We start from the raw sequence: 21,256 nt of genomic DNA, 5'->3' as shown, positions 1-21,256 counted from the left end.
GGCCGTTCCACCTCCCTTTCATTTCTTAAGAAGAAGAAGAACTTTTATTCATCACACGCTTGTGAAATTCCTCTCTGCATTTAGCCCATCTGAAGCAGTGAACACACACATGCACAATGAGCACACACACAGTGGGCAGCCATACTACAGCACCCGGGGAGCAGTTGGGAGTTAGGTGCCTCGCTCAAGGGCACCTCAGCCCAAGGCCGTCGCATATTAACCTAACCGCATGGCTTTGAACTGTGGAGGAAACCCACACAGACATGGGGAGAACATGCAAACTCCATACAGAAAGGCCCCCGCCAGCCGCTGGGCTCGAACCCAGAACCTTCTTGCTGTGAGGCGACCGTGCTAACCACTTACATCACCGTGCCACCCATACTTTCTGCTCTTCTGTACCTGTCTCTTCAGCTGGTGGCCCGACTTTACAGTATACAGCAGAGGCTAGGCATGTAACGAGATATGCAACAATTAACCGCGATACAAATTTATGATGATTTGAGTTGATGAAATAAAAGAAAAAAGAATTGTGATTATTATTAGGCTGCATAACTGCTTACTTTGTCCTTGCTGTAATCGCATTGTTTAGACAGCAGAAGGCACAATGACGTAAAATCACAAGAATACACATGACTTCACTCTAGGTGGAAGTAATGCAGCTCTAATGCCATGAAAAGAAGCAAAAACAGATCTAAAATGGGAAAGAGCTGTTGTGCGATTGACTGTACAAGTAGACTTAACAAGAAATTGGAGCGCTCTTTTTACAGAGAGCCAAAAGCTAAAGAAAAGCGAAGCAAAGATGGTTGCTATCTGTTTTAGTCCTGATTACAGCCTGCACAAATGTTCATAAATGTTTATTCAGAAAAAGCCTACTGTTATTCACATTTTTTTCCATTTTTAATAAGAGTAATATTTTCGTTAATAGGCTATTATATTTTACCCCAACCTTTACAAATGCGGGTAAATAATTATTGTTGATTTGTTAAGAAAATGAAACAATGTGTTTTTTTTTAAATATAACAACATGAATATTTAAGCTGATTTTAAAAAAAAATTATTTTTGGGGGGCGGCACGGTGGTGTAGTGGTTAGCGCTGTCGCCTCACAGCAAGAAGGTCCTGGGTTCGAGCCCCGGGGCTGGCGAGGGCCTTTCTGTGTGGAGTTTGCATGTTCTCCCCGTGTCCGCGTGGGTTTCCTCCGGGTGCTCCGGTTTCCCCCACAGTCCAAAGACATGCAGGTTAGGTTAACTGGTGACTCTAAATTGACTGTGAGTGTGAATGGTTGTCTATGTGTCAGCCCTGTGATGACCTGGCGACTTGTCCAGGGTGTACCCCGCCTCTCGCCCGTAGTCAGCTGGGATAGGCTCCAGCTTGCCTGCGACCCTGTAGAAGGATAAAGCGGCTAGAGATAATGAGATGAGAATGAATTATTTTTGGGGGGGTAATACAATTTTCTTCATGTTTTTTTTTTCAAAAATATTGTTGGAAAATTTAATCGTGAACCCAATATTGTGAATCGAATCGAATCATGAATTCGTTACATGCCTAGCAGAGGCCATCCAGAAATCTGGCCCAAATTCTTAGAAACTGTTCCTGCCATTCCACAGTAATTGCTCATATCATTTGATCGAAACAAATGGCTCAAAGTCTAAATAAAGCAACTGTAGTACACCATGTGTCCAAAGGCTTTTGGACACCTGACTCTCACAGCCATATATGGTTCTTTCCCATACTGCTGTCGCAAAGTTGGAAGCATACAATTTTATTGGATGTTTTTGTATGCTGTAACATTACAGTGTCCCTTCGGTGGAACTAAGGGGCCAAACCCGTTCCAGCATGACAATGCAACTGTGCACAGGAAGTGAAGTGAGGTCCATGAAGACATGGTTTGGCAACGTTGGAGTGGAAGAGTCCTGACCTCAGAGCCCTGATCTCAGCCCCACTGAACACCCTTTTGGGAACTGAACAAACTTTTGGCCATGTAGTATAGTTACAATTAAGCTTGCATGATCAGTGAGAAACCATGCCAATCAGCACCCAGCATGTTTCGGAAGCATTTTAGTTTGTATCAAATTAATCTTCTCTCACAGCAACTGCGCCCCAGGCCTTCTCTCCTTCCATTGGTCCCTGATCTCACTCATGCGCTTGTGGCTGAATCTAAAATCTATTGGAAAGTCTGCCCAGAAGAATGGAGGTTATTATAGCACCAAAGTGAGGACTAAATATGGAATAGTGGATCCAAAAGCACACGAGTGTTTTGATCATGTGTCCACAAACTTTTGTCGGTGTAGTGTACAGTCTTCTAACCCTGGCTCACATTGAGCTACTATTTGGACAATGTAAAGAAATGGAACCCTGTGAAATAAAGTGCATCGTTTTTACTTCAGAGGGTATGAATGCCAACAGTGACATGTGTAACACCAGAGGCACATACTGCTGGATATTGACCCATGTTAACATCATCCTTTCCTGTCACCATGTGTGTGTCATCATTCGTGATGACTTATCTGCAGCAGTGCATTTATTTTTATTTATTTATTTATTTTTTAATTGTGCATAGCCAAGAGTTGCTGTATTCTTTTCACAGTTCAATTCGGCTTAATCATACTGGTTAGATAGGGAACTACACCTTCATTCGTTTACTTCCGGATTTGAAGTCCCATCAAATTGTATTTGTGTGTACAAGTGTGTAAGTGAGACTTGTGCTCTCATTTCACACCATGTAGGTGCTAATTTGTCACGGCAGCTTGCAGGGCAATTAGGGCCTGGAGTATCATTGGCCTTCACAGCAAATCATGTTGGAACATTTGAGCGATAAGGAGTGAGCAGACAGCAGCTCATACACATGCCGAAAGCACATGACTTGTGCTGAACAAATCTGTTAAGTGATGCACAAAACATACTTAAATGCACTGTTTAAATCATGAATGAGCACAAGGCACAAAAATAAACTGTGATAAAATCTTGGTGATGGAGTCACCAATCAACGGAAGTAAACATTTGCTTTATTTATAAGAAAAATGATCCTGATATGTATATTTTAAATCAGAACTGAAAATCATCATAAGATTTTTTTTTTTGTATTTAGAATGTTTCTGTATTATTTCTGGCCAACAATTTCTTCGTTCATCTTAAGCAACAGCTTTATCCTAGTCAAGGTGGATCTGGAGCTTGTGCTGGGAAAACTGGGTACGTGGCAATAATACACTATGAACGAGACGCCAGTCCATTACAGGGCACCATGCATGCATACACTCACATTCACGCATACAATACACATACCACCGACAAGCATGTTTTTGGGAGGTGGAAGGAAACCAAAGAAGTTGGAGGACACCCATGTAGCATTCAAAAGTTTGTTCACAGCTTCTAATTCAATGTTTTTTTCTTTATTTATATGAATTAAAAGACACTGCATATCTTAAAGTAATGATGGCTGTCGTTTCTCTTTACTTAGCTGAGTGGTTCTTGGCATAATATGGATTACTACAGTTGTGGAATAGGGCTATTTACTGTGTTTTTATTATTTACTATTTACTGTTTGAGCACAAACACATTAATAAGGCAAGAAATTGCACTAATTAGCTTTTGACGAGACACATCTGTTAATTGAAAAGCGTTCCAGGTGACGACCTCATGAAGCTGATTAAGATAATGCCAATAGTGTGCAAAGCGTCATCAAGGTAAACACTGGCTACTTTGAAGAATCTAAAATATGAAATATATTTTGTTTTGTAACACTTTTCTGTATGCCACATAATTCCATATATGTTCCATATGTTATTTCCTAGTTTTGATGTCTTCAGTCTTGTTCTACAATGTAGAAAATAGTCACTGTACAGAAAAATCTATGAATAAGTAGAGGTGTACAAACTTTTGACTGGTACTGTCGTTATTATGGGATATCTATGGCTGAATAATACCTTTAAAATTAGCACTAAAAGTAAACTAATACTAGTCAATTCTTCAAAATAAAGCGAAAACTACTGATGCACTTGTAAAACTAAACTGAAAGTTTAAAAAAAAGTAGAACTTTGAGTAAACTCACTATAGAATCCCCTCCCCGCGCGCACTTGCAACAAAATTTGTCAACTGGAACTGTGTGTGAACTTAAAAAACGATATCCCTGCAACATCCATCCATCCATTATTCGTAGCCACTTATCCTGTACAGGGTCGCAGGCGAGCTGGAGCCTATCCCAGCTGACTACGGGCGAGAGGCGGGGTACACCCTGGACAAGTCGCCAGGTCATCGCAGGGCTGACACATAGACACAGACAACCATTCACACTCACATTCACACCTACGGTCAATTTAGAGTCACCAGTTAACCTAACCTGCATGTCTTTGGACTGTGGAGGAAACCGGAGCACCTGGAGGAAACCCACACAGACACGGGGAGAACATGCAAACTCCGTACAGAAAGGCCCCAGTCAGCCGCTGGGCTCGAACCCAGAACCTTCTTGCTGTGAGGCTACAGTGCTAACCACTACACCACCGTGCCGCCCTACCCCACCCCTGCAATACCATGATTCAAATTCCTGTTAATCATTCATCTCAATAATATACGGGGTCTAAATCCATTTGGTACAATTTCATGGAGTGGAACACCAGCCACATCGCCAGATAATGACATGTGTAAGAAAATAAGTATCTTTAAGACCTTTGTTTGAGATTGTTTTTCTTCATGCACATCTTCAGGTGGTATACTGCAACTGTGTAAAGTTTCATCAAAATTCATCAAACTCTTTAGGAGGAGTTGCGCTTATAAGACACATCGACAGACGGACGGACAGAGGGACAGGGCGAGTTCTATTAAAATAAAAACTAATCTTCATCTTTCAGATGCTCCCATTATGGGTCACCACAACAGATCTGTTCCACATATTTGATTTGGCATAGATTTTAGACCAGATGCCCTTCCTCATGCAACCCTTCCCAATCTGTCCAGGCTTGGGACCAGCACTGAGTATGCACTGACTTGTGCAACCCCAGAGGCTGGGTATTTTACCAAATCTGCATGTCTTTAGAGGGCAGGAGAAAACCGGAGCACCCGGAGGAAACCCACACAGGGAGAACATGCAGACTCCACACAGAAAGGCCCCGTCAGCCACTGGGCTCGAACCCAGAACCTTCTTGCTGCGAGGCGACAGTGCTAACCGCTACACCACCGTGCCGCCAAAAATAAAAACGAATTAAAATTTCAAATCTATAATAATTCTGACACCACCATAGATACGGGTTGAACATGTATAACTCCACGCTGACAGTAACCTAGGGGCCCTGGAGCTGTGGGATGGCATTGCTTTCCTCTATGCAGGCCAATTAAAACATTATTTGTATATTTGTTTTATTTACTGGTGTGTTGCACATTTGCAATAAAGGAAAAATTAACGTTTGAATGTTTTTTTTTTTCCTTTTGTACTTCTGATTAAAGTTAGCATTATTCATACTTTTTCCCACTTAAGTTTCTCTTCTTACTGAATGCTTACTTTGTTTTTACTGTTACACATAGCTTATGCATTTTTATTACCCATCACTATTACCTTTAAACAATACAGTGGCCTTAAGCTACTCCCTCATCCTGTCAACAAAATATAATAATGTCACTCATGCCTGGAGGCAGATCCATGAAAACAAATTAAGTTTTAACTTTTACCACTTCTGATCAGCCATGTTCACGGTTATGGGATAGAAGAGTATGAAGCAATTTTTTTTTTCTCAATCTACATGGAGTTTATTAGTACGGTGTAATTGTGAGAGGGTGAAACACATGCACATATTTCAGTATACTGTATATCATATTTCAGTATATGTATAGGATATTACGGGGTTGCGCAAAGATGTGAAATGTATCTTCGAGTGATGAATGTATATTTCACGAGTGAGCAAAGCGAAAGAGTATTTCCAACATGAGAAGATAAACTTCATATCTTCGCACCACCATGTAATGTTCTTTATATTATATGGAAACGGACACGGCACGGTGGTGTAGTGGTTAGCACTGTCGCCTCACAGCAAGAGGGTCCTGGGTTCGAGCCCCGTGGCCGGCGAGGGCCTTTCTGTGCGGAGTTTGCATGTTCTCCCTGTGTCCGCATGGGTTTCCTCCGGGTGCTCCGGTTTCCCCCACAGTCCAAAGACATGCAGGTTAGGCTAACTGGTGACTCTAAATTGACTGTAGGTGTGAATGTGAGTGTGAATGGTTGTCTGTGTCTATGTGTCAGCCCTGTGATGACCTGGCGACTTGTCCAGGGTGTACCCCGCCTTTCGCCCATAGTCAGCTGGGATAGGCTCCAGCTCGCCTGCGACCCTGTAGAACAGGATAAAGCGGCTACAGATAATGAGATGAGATGAGATGGGACACGGCCACAAAAAAACACGCAAGTCAAAAATCAAAAGAATTTAAATTTTGAACCGGTTCGTCATTTTGACAACGCGCTTCTAGTCAGCGGGAAAACACTGGGAGTGACATCATCGGAGTGAAATATCAGGAAATATGTCATTCAGATCCGCAATGTATTTCATACTGTATGAAAAATGAGTTTTTCAACATGAGAAGATAAACTTCATATATTCAAGCCAATGTGTGATTTTCTTTTTATTACATAGACACATTCACAAACAAAAAGTACCCAAATTTATCAAAACAATGCATTGATTTCCTCACGAGTGACAAATAGATTTATATCACGGTTTTGATTCTCCACGTCCCAGATGTAGCTTGTATTAAAAATATGAGTGATGTATTTCCCAGTAAAACACCAGTGTTCTTTTTTTTTTCTGCTGTCCGTTGATGACCAACGAAGACTGCCTAATCTGTGTGGAAGAAGTCTAAAGTGTCTTTATACCATAGTCTTGGTCTACCCTTGCCTCGGCTTCCAAGTAAGAGCTGGGAGTAGAGCAGTTGTCTGGGCAGACGCTCTTGGTCCATGCAGTAGACATGACTGAGCCACCAGAGGTTTCTGTGAATGAGTATTTTTTCAATACTGGGATGGCCAGCTCTGTCTAGAACCTCCTCATTTGTCCCTCCAAGAGCTCTTCATAATCAGTTGGAGGTGTCGCATCATGAAGGCAGATAATTTCTTGACTTGGTTACGATGTAGTGTCCATCATTCTGAGCCATACAGTAATGTGCTGAGCACAACCGCACAATAGATTTGACACTTGACATAGATTGATACATGGTGATTGTTCCATAGCCTGCCTCGAAGTCTTCTGAAGGCCGAGCTTGCTTTCGACATTCTTCGACTGAGCTCCTCATATAATCTCCCATCGCTGCTAATTATGCTACCCAGATAAGTAAAATATGTGCGATGGGCCAACTCCTGATTGTCCACCAGGATTGGTGCAATATCGTGGGTTTTAACGTGAGGAACAGGTTGGTAGAGAACTTCTGTTTTGCTTATGTTGTCTTCAGTCCAAACTTATTGGCTGCTCTTGCAAACTTCCTTACCAGTACCTGCATTGTTTGGGTGTCATGGGCTACTAACATGCTGTCATCAGCAAAGAGGAGCTCCCTAACAAGTGCTTGGGATGTTCTTCTCTTGCTCTTGAAGTGGCGGATGTTGAACAGGTTTGCATCACCTCTTGTTTGAATATATACGCCTTCGCTACAGTCTTTAAAAGCCTCCTCCAGCATGCCAGAAAGGTACAAAGAGAATAAGGTTGGTGCGAGTACGTATGGAATCAATTTTGTGCCAAAATGTTCATGCAATACTTTTGAAATATCAAACAAAAACGACAAATCAAAATACAAAAAAAAAAAAGTCAATTTTTTTAGACTGGCAAACAAATTATTCGTGTAATCGTGCAAAATATCAGTCTATTACTCTTCAGAAACCTTTTATTTTTGTTCCGCGTCTTTCTCAGTTTTGTTTGACGTAATTTATTTTGGTTGCGATTCCAGCTTTCTCGTTTGCGCTCCCTGACTTTTGGCTTGCAGTTTTGGCACAAACTTGACGTGTGGGCGGGCTGTCCAGGAATGCATTCCCATTGGCTAACTTGTGTTTGACTGACAGCTACGCTCAGCCATTCCCTACTCGGATTTTGGCGGACTGTTTGACGAGTGACCGATCCATTGACGGTAAACAAGGATCGAGTGGACTTCAGTGGCGACTATGATACTGAATTAATTCAACAAAGTGTCAGTACGGGACAAATGTGTTGTATGTGTTGCAGTAGTACAAAATCCAAGTAGGAAATGGCTGCAACAGCCTCCGGGGGAATGGCTGAGCATAGCTGTCAGTCAAACACAAGTTAGCCAATGGGAATGCATTCCTGGACAGCCCACCCACACGTGAAGTTTGTGTCAAAACTGCAAGCAAAAAGTCAGGGAGCGCAAACGAGAAAGCTGGAATCGCAACCAAAATAAATTACGTCAGACAAAACTGAGAAAGACGCGGAACAAAAATAAAAGGTTTCTGAAGAGTAATAGACTGATATTTTGCACGATTACACGAATAATTTGTTTGCCAGTCTAAAAAAATTGACTTTTTTTTTGTATTTTGATTTGTCGTTTTTGTTTCAAAAGTATTGTATGAACATTTTGGCACAAAATTGATTCCATAAGTACGCACCCCTGCTTAACAGGGGTTAAGCTGAATATATCAGTATACGAGCTATGCACAAGTTTAATCCATTTTCTAAAATACAATGATGGATTCTGACCGGAACGGTGGTTCGGCACTGTCACCTTACAACAAGAAGGTTTTGGGTTTGAGCTTCAGCCAACTGGGGCCTTTCTGTGCGGGCTCTCTGGTTTCCAAGTACAGTTCAAAAACATGCAAATTAGGTTAGCTGGCTAATCTAAATTCCCCATAGGTGTGAATGGTTGTTCGTCTCTGTGTTAATCCTGCAGTGGATTGGAGACCTGCCCAGGGTGAACCCCGCCTCTCATACAAAGTCGGCTGGGATTAGCTCCAGCTTCCCCACGACCATGACTGATAAACGGTATAAATAATCGATAGTTTGATGGATTCTTCTTACTTTACAGAGTATTAAATAAAAACGGACTTTCAGACCTTTAAATCTCTTTGAAGTTTGCAAAAGTAAGTAAGTAGATCCATTTTGCTGAAACCTAACTGTCCAGGAAAATAAAATATCTGTGAAATGTAGATGGCACCAAGATTCAACAACAGTCATTGAATAACCATCTCATCTCATTCTCTCTAGCCGCTTTATCCTGTTCTACATGGTCGCAGGCAAGCTGGAGCCTATCCCAGCTGACTACGGGCGAAAGGCGGGGTACACCCTGGACAAGTCACCAGGTCATCACAGGGCTGACACATAGACACAGACAACCATTCACACTCACATTCACACCTACGGTAAATTTAGAGTCACCAGTTAACCTAACCTGCATGTCTTTGGACTGTGGGGGAAACCGGAGCACCCGGAGGAAACCCACGCGGACAACATGCAAACTCCACACAGAAAGACCCTCGCCGGCCACGGGGCTCGAACCCGGACCTTCTTGCTGCGAGGCGACAGCGCTAACCACTACACCACCGCATCGCTCGTTTTTATTCCTTTCCCTCCCAAATACAACTTCCATCATGCAGACCATAGCGCCAGCACAAGTTACGTAACCAGAAATCTGACTTTGGCTTAGTTCATATTAATTTTGCCTCTTCACAAGAGGATCATTTTAGTGAGGATTTGTTAGTATTCAATCGCACGCTGTCTGTGCTACAGATCCAAATTGCCTTGTGTTTAATGTGGATTTTCAATTTCGCAGCATCTCTTGATTAAACAAGCTTTTAACACACATGGTTTTATGTCAACTATGTTTCCTTTTATTCAGTATCTTGATGTATTCCATTAAAATGAGGAAATCCCTTTAGAAATGACTCACCGATTCTCATCAACTAATAAATCAGCCAAGGATGTTAAAATTATGTAAAACTTTACAGGCCATCTGGTCATGAATAAGTGTTTCATGAAAAATATTTGTTCTCTGTAGGCCAGGAAACTCACATCTGAATGAATTAATGGGGGATAATAAACTTCCCAACTCACTGATCGTGGTCTCAAGTTACAACAGACTTCTCCCCCTCCCCCCATAAATCTGTCAATAACTTTGTTGTTAAAACTTGCCTAATTTACCTAATTAATTCATTTTCAATGTCATGTTGAGAAGATTGGTGGTGTGATGTTTTTGCACACCGGATAGCCTGAAATACGAGGCTTTTAAAGTAGCATTTAAAGCTACTTTACTTTCTACAGTGCCTCACCGTACTTTCTTAACCTGGATCAGACTACGCTATTGAACACAGTGAACCTTTTTTGAATGCACCATATGTGTTTGTGGCTTTTAAGCTGTTACTGTGACTTCAATGTCTTTGGAAATATATTTCCATAAGGTTTATGTTGTTTCTCTGTGTGTGTGTGTGTGTGTGTGTGTCTTGTTTTCTGCTTGCAGGTTTCATATACACATGTGGTGGGACATTAAAAGGAAGGAACGGGACCATTGAAAGTCCTGGTTTTCCATACGGTTACCCAAACGGGGCAAACTGTACATGGGTTATTGTAGCAGAGGAAGGCAACCGAATTCAGATAGTCTTTCAGTCTTTTGCAGTGGAGGAGGAATATGATTTTTTATCCCTCTATGATGGACATCCTCATCCAGCCAACTTCAGGACAAGGTGAGTACTATGTCTGCTATAAAAATACAATAGAGATGTAGGAACAGAAACTGCTTACAGAATTTGCTGCATGATGAGTTTGGGGTAAACTGGATCACGCATTGTTGTTTGCAGTATTTAGCTTTTCTCCAGGGACATGGGCGTTTTCAGCAAACCAATAATAGAGACTCTCAGTTAATGAGAATTTACATCTGAAAACGAGATGTGATTCAGCCTGGCTGCTTGAATGCCCTGCCAAGAATCCTCCTAAGTTGCTTAAACAAAAGCAATATTATAAGAGGTACTGGATGTCAGATATTAATTATACAGGGTTCGTCAAAAATTATGTTAACACTAATGGATTATTTTTCTCCTGAATGTGTGGTGCACCGTGACCGCTGCTGGCGTAATCGGGCCCTACTTTTTTGACACCCCAACAGTGACGTCAGACGTCTACTTACAGATGGTGCAGCAGTACGGCATTGATGAACTTCCACTACAGATCCGATTGGCGGGGTATTTCCAACAGGATGGCGCACCGCCGCGTTTTGGCCGTACTGTTCGTGCTTATCTCGAGCACACATTTCCAAGTCGATGGATGGGTCGCAGTGGACCATTGTCGTGGCCTCCACACTCCCCTGATTTGACGCCCTGTGAATTTCTGGTTATGGGGTATGGTGAAGGAACGCGTGTATAGCAGAAAAGTTTGTGATATCAAGGACAGAATAAGGACTGTGGTATCATCTATTCCCCGTGAAATGTGTATCCGGGCTTTAAATGGTACTGTTGCTCGGTGGTTTTTGTGTGTTGAACACGATGGCGAACAGGTTGAGACCGTCCTATAAATCATCTTGCATGTATGATGTATGTTTTGTGAAAAAATGATTTCTACCATTTAAGTGTTAACATAATTTTGACTAACCCTGTATTAGAGCAGGAGTACTTGTGGGAGAATAGACATTGTTTGTGTAACTTTATGTCAAAAGCAATAATAATAATAATAATAATAATAATGAGTACAATTTATTTTTAATTCATGCTATGGTTTGTTTAATAGGCTGCTTTTAAGATAATGTATAAATACTGTACTCAGTTGTAGTAGATAATAGATTAAAAAAAATAAAAGCAGAACAGGATTCAGACATGATTTAGAGCCGTAATTTGCTGTAAATAGAATTCAATTGTGGCTAATTGTTACTTATTTACTGTATACTTTTTTTTATAATGGAAATAATAAGACCGAAGTATTCCTTGTGAAAACATTGCAGCAAATACACTATATGTACTGTGCATAGATCACCAGATTGAAATTAACGAACGCTTGCTGTATTCATTTTTCAGTTGCTTAGAGACACTTTGATCCACTCGTTTTCTTCATAAGTTTTGTTGATGTTTGACTTGTAATCCACAATGAATGGAAATCACCAGCTACGGCTGACATTAATTTCATGACATGCGACACGTGCGAAATATTATCACATGCGCACAATAATATCATATGGCGCTAGGGCTGAACGATTTTAAGAAAAATTTGAATTGTGATTTTTCTCATCTCATCTCATTATCTCTAGCCACTTTATCCTTCTACAGGGTCGCAGGCAAGCTGGAGCCTATCCCAGCTGACTACGGGCGAAAGGCGGGGTACACCCTGGACAAGTCGCCAGGTCATCACAGGGCTGACACATAGACACAGACAACCATTCACACTCACATTCACACCTACGGTCAATTTAGAGTCACCCGTTAACCTAACCTGCATGTCTTTGGACTGTGGGGGAAACCGGAGCACCCGGAGGAAACCCACGCGGACACGGGGAGAACATGCAAACTCCACACAGAAAGGCCCTCGCCGGCCCCAGGGCTCGAACCCAGGACCTTCTTGCTGTGAGGCGACAGCGCTAACCACTACACCACCGTGCCGCCTGAATTGTGATTTTTCTGGCAGATATTGCGATTTCGATTTCAACCACGATTTTTTTTTCTTTAAATCGAGTTTCAGTGCAAATTAATTAATACAATGATTTCCATAAAGCTAATGCAAGAATGAAAACTGAGGTCAACAGATTTCAAATGTAGGCCTGTTTATTAACATTGAGTGCCTGAGGAACAAGTTATAATAACTTAAAATAAAAATAAAAAAGAGCCATCTTTCTTAAGTAAACTTTTGCTTCTTTTACTTTTCCCATCTACAACATATCAGACATAAAAAAAGGTTGCTCAATGGCTCAGCAGCATCAAAATATTGCACTTTTGTAAAAGAATGTACATAAGCATTATAAATTATAACTAGAGCCAACAATTCCCCTGTGGGAAATTGTGAGAGTGATGCAGTGTGTGCAGCAGTCGCTATTGCAGGAGCTGAGCTGTACTGTGTGAATGTATGATTTGCCATGATCCTAAAAGCCTGTCTCTCTCTGAGAGGGAGCAGTCCCTCCCTCCTGTGTGTGAGAGCGAGCATCCCCTCCCCCACCCGTGCGCTGAGCACAGAGACACAGAAAGGGTTTTTCCTCAGAGTGCTTCCTCCAAACAACGGGGATTTACATGAAAACGGAAGGAGATAGTCACAAAATTCTTTCACAGTGAGTGCCACAAGGCTCTCCTGAACACATAGATGTAATTTTTTTCATGTAAAAACCGCGGCTTTGACGATCCCAAAATCGTGTTGTCTGAGGGCGTATTCACACCTACGTTGTTTGGTCCGGACCAAACGACCAAACGAACCAAATTTCCCTTGGTCCGGACCTTTTGGGTTGGTCTGAATACAAACCACCGAACTCTGGTCCAGACCAAACAAGCGGACCGAGACCGAGCTGCAAGGTCGGACTCGGTCTGGACCAAAGGAACCCTGGTGCGGATCTTTTGGAGGTGTGAAAACAGACCGGACCTAATCCGACAGTTTTGCTTTTTTGTACCTCGGGAGCTTCCGTCGTTTGTCGAGCATTATGGGAAACAGAGTCTTGACACTCCACCGCAAAGTGCAAACACTGTTTCGGTTGTCAAGGGAACCTTACAACAGTCGTTCAGTCACCAGTGGTAAGCGAGTACAAAAAATGAGTAGGGGGCAAACGTGGGCCGAGGAAGAAACGCGTACCCTTGTGGATATATGGGCAGATGTCCACGTATCTGAGCTTTTGGAGAGAACACACAAAAATGCCGACATGTTTGCTGTATTCAGTGAGAAAATGAAGGAGAAGGGGTTCACGCGCTCCCCAGAACAATGTCGGCTAAAAGTGAAGAAACTCCGTCAGACCTACATTAAAATCAGGGACATTCTTTCAAAAAGTGGCGGTACCAGCGACGCAAAAAGAAATTCATCTATTACGATGACCTGGATACTATTCTGGGGTCAAAATATAATTGAGGCGTGGCTTTGTTGACAGATTTTGGTCCGCTTACTAAAATGTACAGTGTGAAAGCGAACCGCACCAAAATGAAAAAATAAAAAAAAACATTTGGTTCGGACCAAAGCAAGTGAACCATCGAACTATCCTGGTCTGAATACACCCTGAGATCGCGATTTTCAGTCGAAAACGATAGATCGTTCAGCCCTATATGGCGCTGTGCAGTTAGATGTGACTGAACACACTTACGGAAAAGCAGAAGCTAATTGCTTTGAGCATGTTTATTAGTTATCTTTGCTGTATTTCTTTTCATGTGATACATGTCTGACACAACTGGATATTATGAGGACATTGGAAATGGCTTCAGTTGGGGTAAATGTCTTCACTGAGGTAATCGTAACGGATGTATAGAGGCAACTTACGTTGCAATGCCACTTGCAGGTGTTTTACACAACACTGTAGGGGTTTAAAAAAAACCACCTTGATTAATAGTTAGACAATAAATCCCATGTTGTAAAATAAGCTATCTACTCAGCATACACTTTATTACAAATACATGTACTGCCTCATTCATGCAATTATCAAATCAGCCAATCATGTGGCAGCACAATGCCAGTGCATAAAATCATACAGGTCAAGGGTTTCTGTTAATATTCACATCAAATATGGGTTGTTTTACAATCAGGGTACAAAGTTTGTGTCACAGGGGTCCAAAATTCAAATTGATTCAAACTGGTTCTTGTACCGGGCGGCATGGTGGTGTAGTGGTTAGCGCTGTCGCCTCACAGCAAGAAAGTCCGGGTTCGAGCCCCGTGGCCGGCGAGGGCCTTTCTGTGCGGAGTTTGCATGTTCTCCCCGTGTCCGCGTGGGTTTCCTCTGGGTGCTCCAGTTTCCCCCACAGTTCAAAGACATGCAGGTTAGGTTAACTGGTGACTCTAAATTGACCGTGAGTGTGAATGGTTGTCTGTGTCTATGTGTCAGCCCTGTGATGACCTGGCGACTTGTCCAGGGTGTACCCCGCCTTTCGCCCGTAGTCAGCTGGGATAGGCTCCAGCTTGCCTGCGACCCTGTAGAACAGGATAAAGCGGCTAGAGATAATGAGATGAGATGAGATGGTTCTTGTACCAGTTTTTAAGTGAAGGACAAGTTAAAGAACAGATTTCAGGTAATTTTTTGACATATGTGTATGGTAGTTTTGTGTAATCTGCTATAAGATAAAGAAGATTAAGTGTAGCTTTAAGCAGGGCTGGGAGAAACAAATGAAGTGATTCTCGGAGAGGACATTTTTTTTTGACAGTTCAGAATCCACTACTTCCGTAGTGCTTTTGAATATAAGGCTGCAAGCTTTGTGTTAGTTGTCTCTAATATTTATGTCCCAATATCTTGACCACATTTTAGGATGAAAATAATCATTTTAGATATGTTATTTTATATTGAAAAATTAGCTGTCTCGGAGAGGACATTTTTTTGACACAATTACATACTAATTTGATCAAAATAGTCTGAAAACTTACTGGCATTCAACATTAAGGCCCGCTTTACACGGGGACGGTCTGAAACAAAAACGCAAAAGTCCGTTTTCGTTCTCACTTTTTTCCGCATCTACACGACCGTTTTCAAGGAGGAAATCTGCGTCTATACGGTGACGCATAAATGTGTGGAATTCAATTGTATGTGCATGCCAGGCGGCTAGGTGATGCTGTGAAAGACCTCCGCTATGTCTGCACGCATGCGCAACATCTCCCGTCTTGTCTGATCTGCACATCTGCGCCGCGAAAACTTTGACTACTCTGGCTATGGTAAGTAAGAAAGTACAACCCCGATTCCAAAAAAGTTGGGACAAAGTACAAATTGTAAATAAAAACGGAATGCAATAATTTACAAATCTCAAAAACTGATATTTAGAGATGCACCGATACCACATTTGTGAAAACCGATACGAGTATGAGTACTATCATTTCAGTACTTGCCGATACCGAGTACTACCGATACCGATACTGTTGATGTTATTAAAATATAATTTTTCAAAAATTGCAGCATTTGAATATTTAATAGGCCTACTGTATCTATTTCCCGTGAATGCTGTTTTCTAACTGGAGTGATCATGCACACGGGTTCACATTGACAATCTCCGCTGCTCCAGAAGCGCAGAGTAGCCTTGAGTCCACGTCACACAGCCAGACAGCGCCTCTTCACGGTAGCGCTTATCTTTTGCAACATTGTTACAATAATGTTGCAAAACCTAAGCGCTGCTGCGCTAGGCCTACTAGGCCTACATAACAATGTTGCAAAAGAAGCGCTACCGTGAAATGAAGAGGCGCCGTCTGCTGGCAGTGTAACGTGGACTACAAGGCTATCTGCGCTTCCGTGTGCAACCTCTCTCGATTGTCGCGCAACATTCACTCCCAGAAAACTACACTCATTGCAAACAGCCTACACAAAGAATTAAATTTTTAGCTGCTGCAATTTCTGAAAAAGGCTGCTATTTATTTGGATTAGATTACAATGTCCAACTTTCGAAGTCAAGAAAGACTTGCACTCTTGCAACATGTAAGACCGATTGTTGATGAAGGGAGGAGAGAGCAGTGAGTTACCACATGCAGCGTGATCATTTCACTCCGCTGGTCACTTACCCCCTCTATCATCGGCCTTCCGCAACATTGCGGTCTTGGTTGACTTAAGGGTTGTTCTGGTGGTGCGCTTAAACTACTCCAATTACATTTAGCAACAAGACAAGGGCGTGAAAGGGAGGAGCAGTGACCATCGCAACATCACAGAGAGCGCACAAGATAACAGTGGCGGCCGGCGACGATGTATTATTTAATTTCCATCGCCAGTAATGCAGACTAAAATATGCCCCCCCCCCTCCTCTCATGTGCATGTGCGCACATCCTGCTGTGTGCTGCAGGAGAGTTGAATGCCTCGAGCACGCTCTTGTTCAGTCGCAGAACTTGTTAGGCAGATGCTGTTGCTGTCCATTCTCAACATCGCGTCCCGTGCTCGTGGAGCTCCATACCTGTAGATGGGACGTCAATTTCCTTGGTCTTAGCGTTGCCCTCAACTGAAACGAGTTGGAAAACTCAATCAGCCATTTCTTAAAGCTCTCTCTCTCACTCTTCACTCTTAAACTCTCCCGGTTGGACTCGTACTTAAAAACTCTGCCGGTTGGATTCACCTATACAAAAATCCGATTTTCATTTGTTTGTTAGTGAGTAGCCTGTCCTGCAAAACCCTTACCTAGGCGAATAGCCAACATTAAAAAAGGACAACGTTGGGGATCTTAGCGTAGGCCTATCTGCGTATGGCAGCGAAAGGGAGTGGAGTGTGGAGAGATGTTTAAAATGACAGTGTTGGGGAAAGATGTTGTGACGGCACTGTTTCATGACTACGCAAACACATCTTCGTCATGGAAAAATGGGTTGTTGTCGAACAATTTTTTTGGTCTTCTGACGAAATTAGCCTACGCTCAATGCTTGAGATTTACTATTTTTTTCCTGGGAGAGGCTTTTTTTCCTCGAACGGACGCTGGCAAAAGGCGCTTCACGGAACACTATCGGCGCATGGTATAGCCTATCATATTATGCTCAAGCCTGAGTTCAACAATGCTTCAGTTTTTTTTTTTCTCTCTCGAATGGAACAAAAAGCGCTGCGGGGAACATTGGTATCGGCGCATGGGATCGGCACTGGTATCGGTTCATGGTATCGGCAACTGTTTGACAAGTACGAGTATGAGTATATTAGTGGAGTATCGGGGCCGATGTCGATGCCAGTATCGGTATCGGTGCATGCTTACTGATATTGTATTCACAATAGAACATAGACAACATATCAAATGTCGAAAGTGAGACATTTTGAAATTTCATGCCAAATATTGGCTAATTTGAAATTTCATGACAGCAACACATCTCAAAAAAGTTGGGACAGGGGCAATAAGAGGCTGGAAAAGTTAAAGGTACAAAAAAGGAACAGCTGGAGGACCAAATTGCAACTCATTAGGTCAGTTGGCAATAGGTCATTAACATGACTGGGTATAAAAAGAGCATCTTGGAGTGGCAGCGGCTCTCAGAAGTAAAGATGGGAAGAGGATCACCAATCCCCCTAATTCTGCGCCGACAAATAGTGGAGCAATATCAGAAAGGAGTTCGACAGTGTAAAATTGCAAAGAGTTTGAACATATCATCATCTACAGTGCATAATATCATCAAAAGATTCAGAGAATCTGGAAGAATCTCTGTGCGTAAGGGTCAAGGCCGGAAAACCATACTGGGTGCCCGTGATCTTCGGGCCCTTAGACGGCACTGCATCACATACAGGCATGCTTCTGTATTGGAAATCACAAAATGGGCTCAGGAATATTTCCAGAGAACATTATCTGTGAACACAATTCACCGTGCCATCCGCCGTTGCCAGCTAAAACTCTATAGTTCAAAGAAGAAGCCGTATCTAAACATGATCCAGAAGCGCAGACGTCTTCTCTGGGCCAAGACTCATTTAAAATGGACTGTGGCAAAGTGGAAAACTGTTCTGTGGTCAGACGAATCAAAATTTGAAGTTCTTTATGGAAATCAGGGACGCCGTGTCATTAGGACTACAGAGGAGAAGGACGACCCAAGTTGTTATCAGCGCTCAGTTCAGAAGCCTGCATCTCTGATGGTATGGGGTTGCATTAGTGCGTGTGGCATGGGCAGCTTACACATCTGGAAAGACACCATCAATGCTGAAAGGTATATCCAGGTTCTAGAGCAACATATGCTCCCATCCAGACGACGTCTCTTTCAGGGAAGACCTTGCATTTTCCAACATGACAATGCCAAACCACATACTGCATCAATTACAGCATCATGGCTGCATAGAAGAAGGGTCCGGGTACTGAACTGGCCAGCCTGCAGTCCAGATCTTTCACCCATAGAAAACATTTGGCGCATCATAAAACGGAAGATACGACAAAAAAGACCTAAGACAGTTGAGCGACTAGAATCCTACATTAGACAAGAATGGGTTAACATTCCTATCCCTAAACTTGAGCAACTTGTCTCCTCAGTCCCCAGACGTTTACAGACTGTTGTAAAGAGAAAAGGGGATGTCTCACAGTGGTAAACATGGCCTTGCCCCAACTTTTTTAAGATGTGTTGTTGTCATGAAATTTAAAATCACCTAATTTTTCTCTTTAAATGATACATTTTCTCAGTTTAAACATTTGATATGTCATCTATGTTCTATTCTGAATAAAATATGGAATTTTGAAACTTCCACATCATTGCATTCCGTTTTTATTTACAATTTGTACTTTGTCCCAACTTTTTTGGAATCGGGGTTGTAAGTAAAAAAGTAAGAGCATACTATACCCACCTCTGTTCATTAACGGTATATGTGCAGATTCGGTATAGATGTTCGAAGGACTCCTGGACGTTTATTAAAGCTGCCAGAGCAGCTTGAAGGTCCGTTGGATCGATGTAATCAGACATGCTCTTACTTTTTTACTTACTTTCTTACTTCCCGGGCTGGCATGTACAGTATATGACATATGTATGACGTAAACGCGTACCTGACGTGAGCAGATCCGAGCAGAGTTTCGTGTATTGGGTAGTTTAGACAGATATGCAACGGGGGCTGTTTTTAACTTATCCACTCTGGAAGGCGTTTTCAATTTTTTTCCGTTTTTCAGCCTCGGAAACGCCGTCCCCGTGTAGACGAAAGACACTTCCGATAAAATATTTAGTCGTTTTTACCCGACAGCGTCCTCGTGTAAACGGGCCCTAAAACTTAACTATGTTTCCAATGATATGGAACCAAATATGTGTTTTATGGTATAAAGAATGATTTAAGCGCATGCCTTTTGGAGCTACCTGTGATCAAAAAAGCACTTTTTCTAAATGACACGAGTAATTTTGCTAAATATGACATACATTGCCATACATTCACCAAAAATAATGTTATCACCAATTTTTTTTTTTTGCATGGTAAATAGAGGCTACAATAATCAACCAAGTTTATTTAGTCAAGCCTTTTGATATTGAAGATAATAAGTGTTAAATGTAATTTTTAGCTTGCGTACCCTGATTGTAAAACAACCCATATCAGATTAGAGGAAGGTGAGCTGTCTGGATTTGACCATGGCATGTTTGTGATGCTGGATGTGCTGGTTTTAGCATTTCAGAAACTGCTGATCAACTAGGGTTTTCACGCAAATGGTAGCTAGAGTTCATAAACTGTTGCAAAAAGAAAAAAAAATTAAGAAAAACATCCAGGGAGTGGCAGATCCGCAGGTGGGAACACATTGTTGTTGAGAGAGATCAGAGGAGAACGACCAGATAAGTTTCAGCTCACCGGAAAGCCACAGTAACTCAAATAAACATGCTTTACAGCTGTGGTGAGCAGAAAAGCATCTCAGAACACACGACATGCTGAACTTTGAAGAGGGTGGATTACAACAGCAGAAGACGGCAGTCGCTTTCACTTGTATCAGCCAAGAACAGAAATCTGAGGCAACAGAAGGCGCATGCTTATGGAAGCTGGACAGTAAATATGTGTTGTATTTACAGTCTCCAGGCTCTTGAGAAGGTGCTCCTTCTCAAGCTTGTGTTTTGGAGCAGAAAAAACAAAACAGTAAAAATGAACATCATTTAAAAAAAAAAAGCCAAAACAAAAGCAAGTCTGCTCTATTCCCAAACTCATCCATTACCGAGACCTGTGGTGTCAGTGGTACAGCTTTACAGGAAGGGATGAATATTGTACTGAGGCTGACTGTACTGTACTTACTGCTCTCACCTGTGCTGTTAGTTTTGCGTACGTCAGCGTGTTTCATGCCCTGTGCAGGCAGCAAGCTGGGTCAGGGTCGCATCACGGGAGCCTCCTGGGAATTATAGCGCCCAGCTTGTGCTGTAGTTCTACACACTTGTCAGCTTCCAGCTGTTCGGCAGCCTGCACAGTGCCGCTCCAACAGTTTTTCATGTTTTCTCACTTTCTCTGTCTTTATCTCTCTAATGTTTCTGTGTCTCTCACTCTTTCTCTGTGTGTACCAGGGTTTCCCCAGAATTATTTTTGGCATGGAAGGTCTTTTTCTTTCTTTCTTTCTTTCTTTCTTTCTTTCTTTCTTTCTTTCTTTCTTTCTTTCTTTCTTTCTTTCTTTCTCCTTTTTTCTCTACCGTTTCTCTGTTTCTGACTCTCTTATTGCTTTTTCTCTTCTCTCTTTGTTTTTCTTTTTTATTTATCCTTCTTTCTTTGCCATTTCTCTGACTTTCTTTCTTTCTTTCTTTCTTTCTTTCTTTCTTTCTTTCTTTCTTTCTTTCTTTCTCC

At 42.1% G+C, this 21,256-nt stretch overlaps 1 protein-coding gene across 1 annotated transcript in view; it reads left to right on the top strand.

Annotated features, from left to right (window-relative positions):
- The first annotated feature begins 9,986 nt into the window (after window positions 1-9,986).
- csmd3b (CUB and Sushi multiple domains 3b) overlaps window positions 9,987-21,256 on the top strand; it is an 898,971-nt gene continuing 887,701 nt past the window's right edge. The window contains 2 exon segments of the mRNA XM_060942250.1: window positions 9,987-10,029; window positions 10,418-10,640. Of these exon segments, the coding sequence (XP_060798233.1) occupies window positions 9,987-10,029; window positions 10,418-10,640 (266 nt within the window).

The sequence above is a fragment of the Neoarius graeffei genome, chromosome 16 (genome assembly GCF_027579695.1).
Source record: "Neoarius graeffei isolate fNeoGra1 chromosome 16, fNeoGra1.pri, whole genome shotgun sequence".
In the NCBI taxonomy this organism is placed as follows: Eukaryota; Metazoa; Chordata; class Actinopteri; order Siluriformes; family Ariidae; genus Neoarius; species Neoarius graeffei.
Note: the sequence above shows the minus strand (reverse complement) of the source record. Positions and strands in the feature narration are given on the sequence as shown.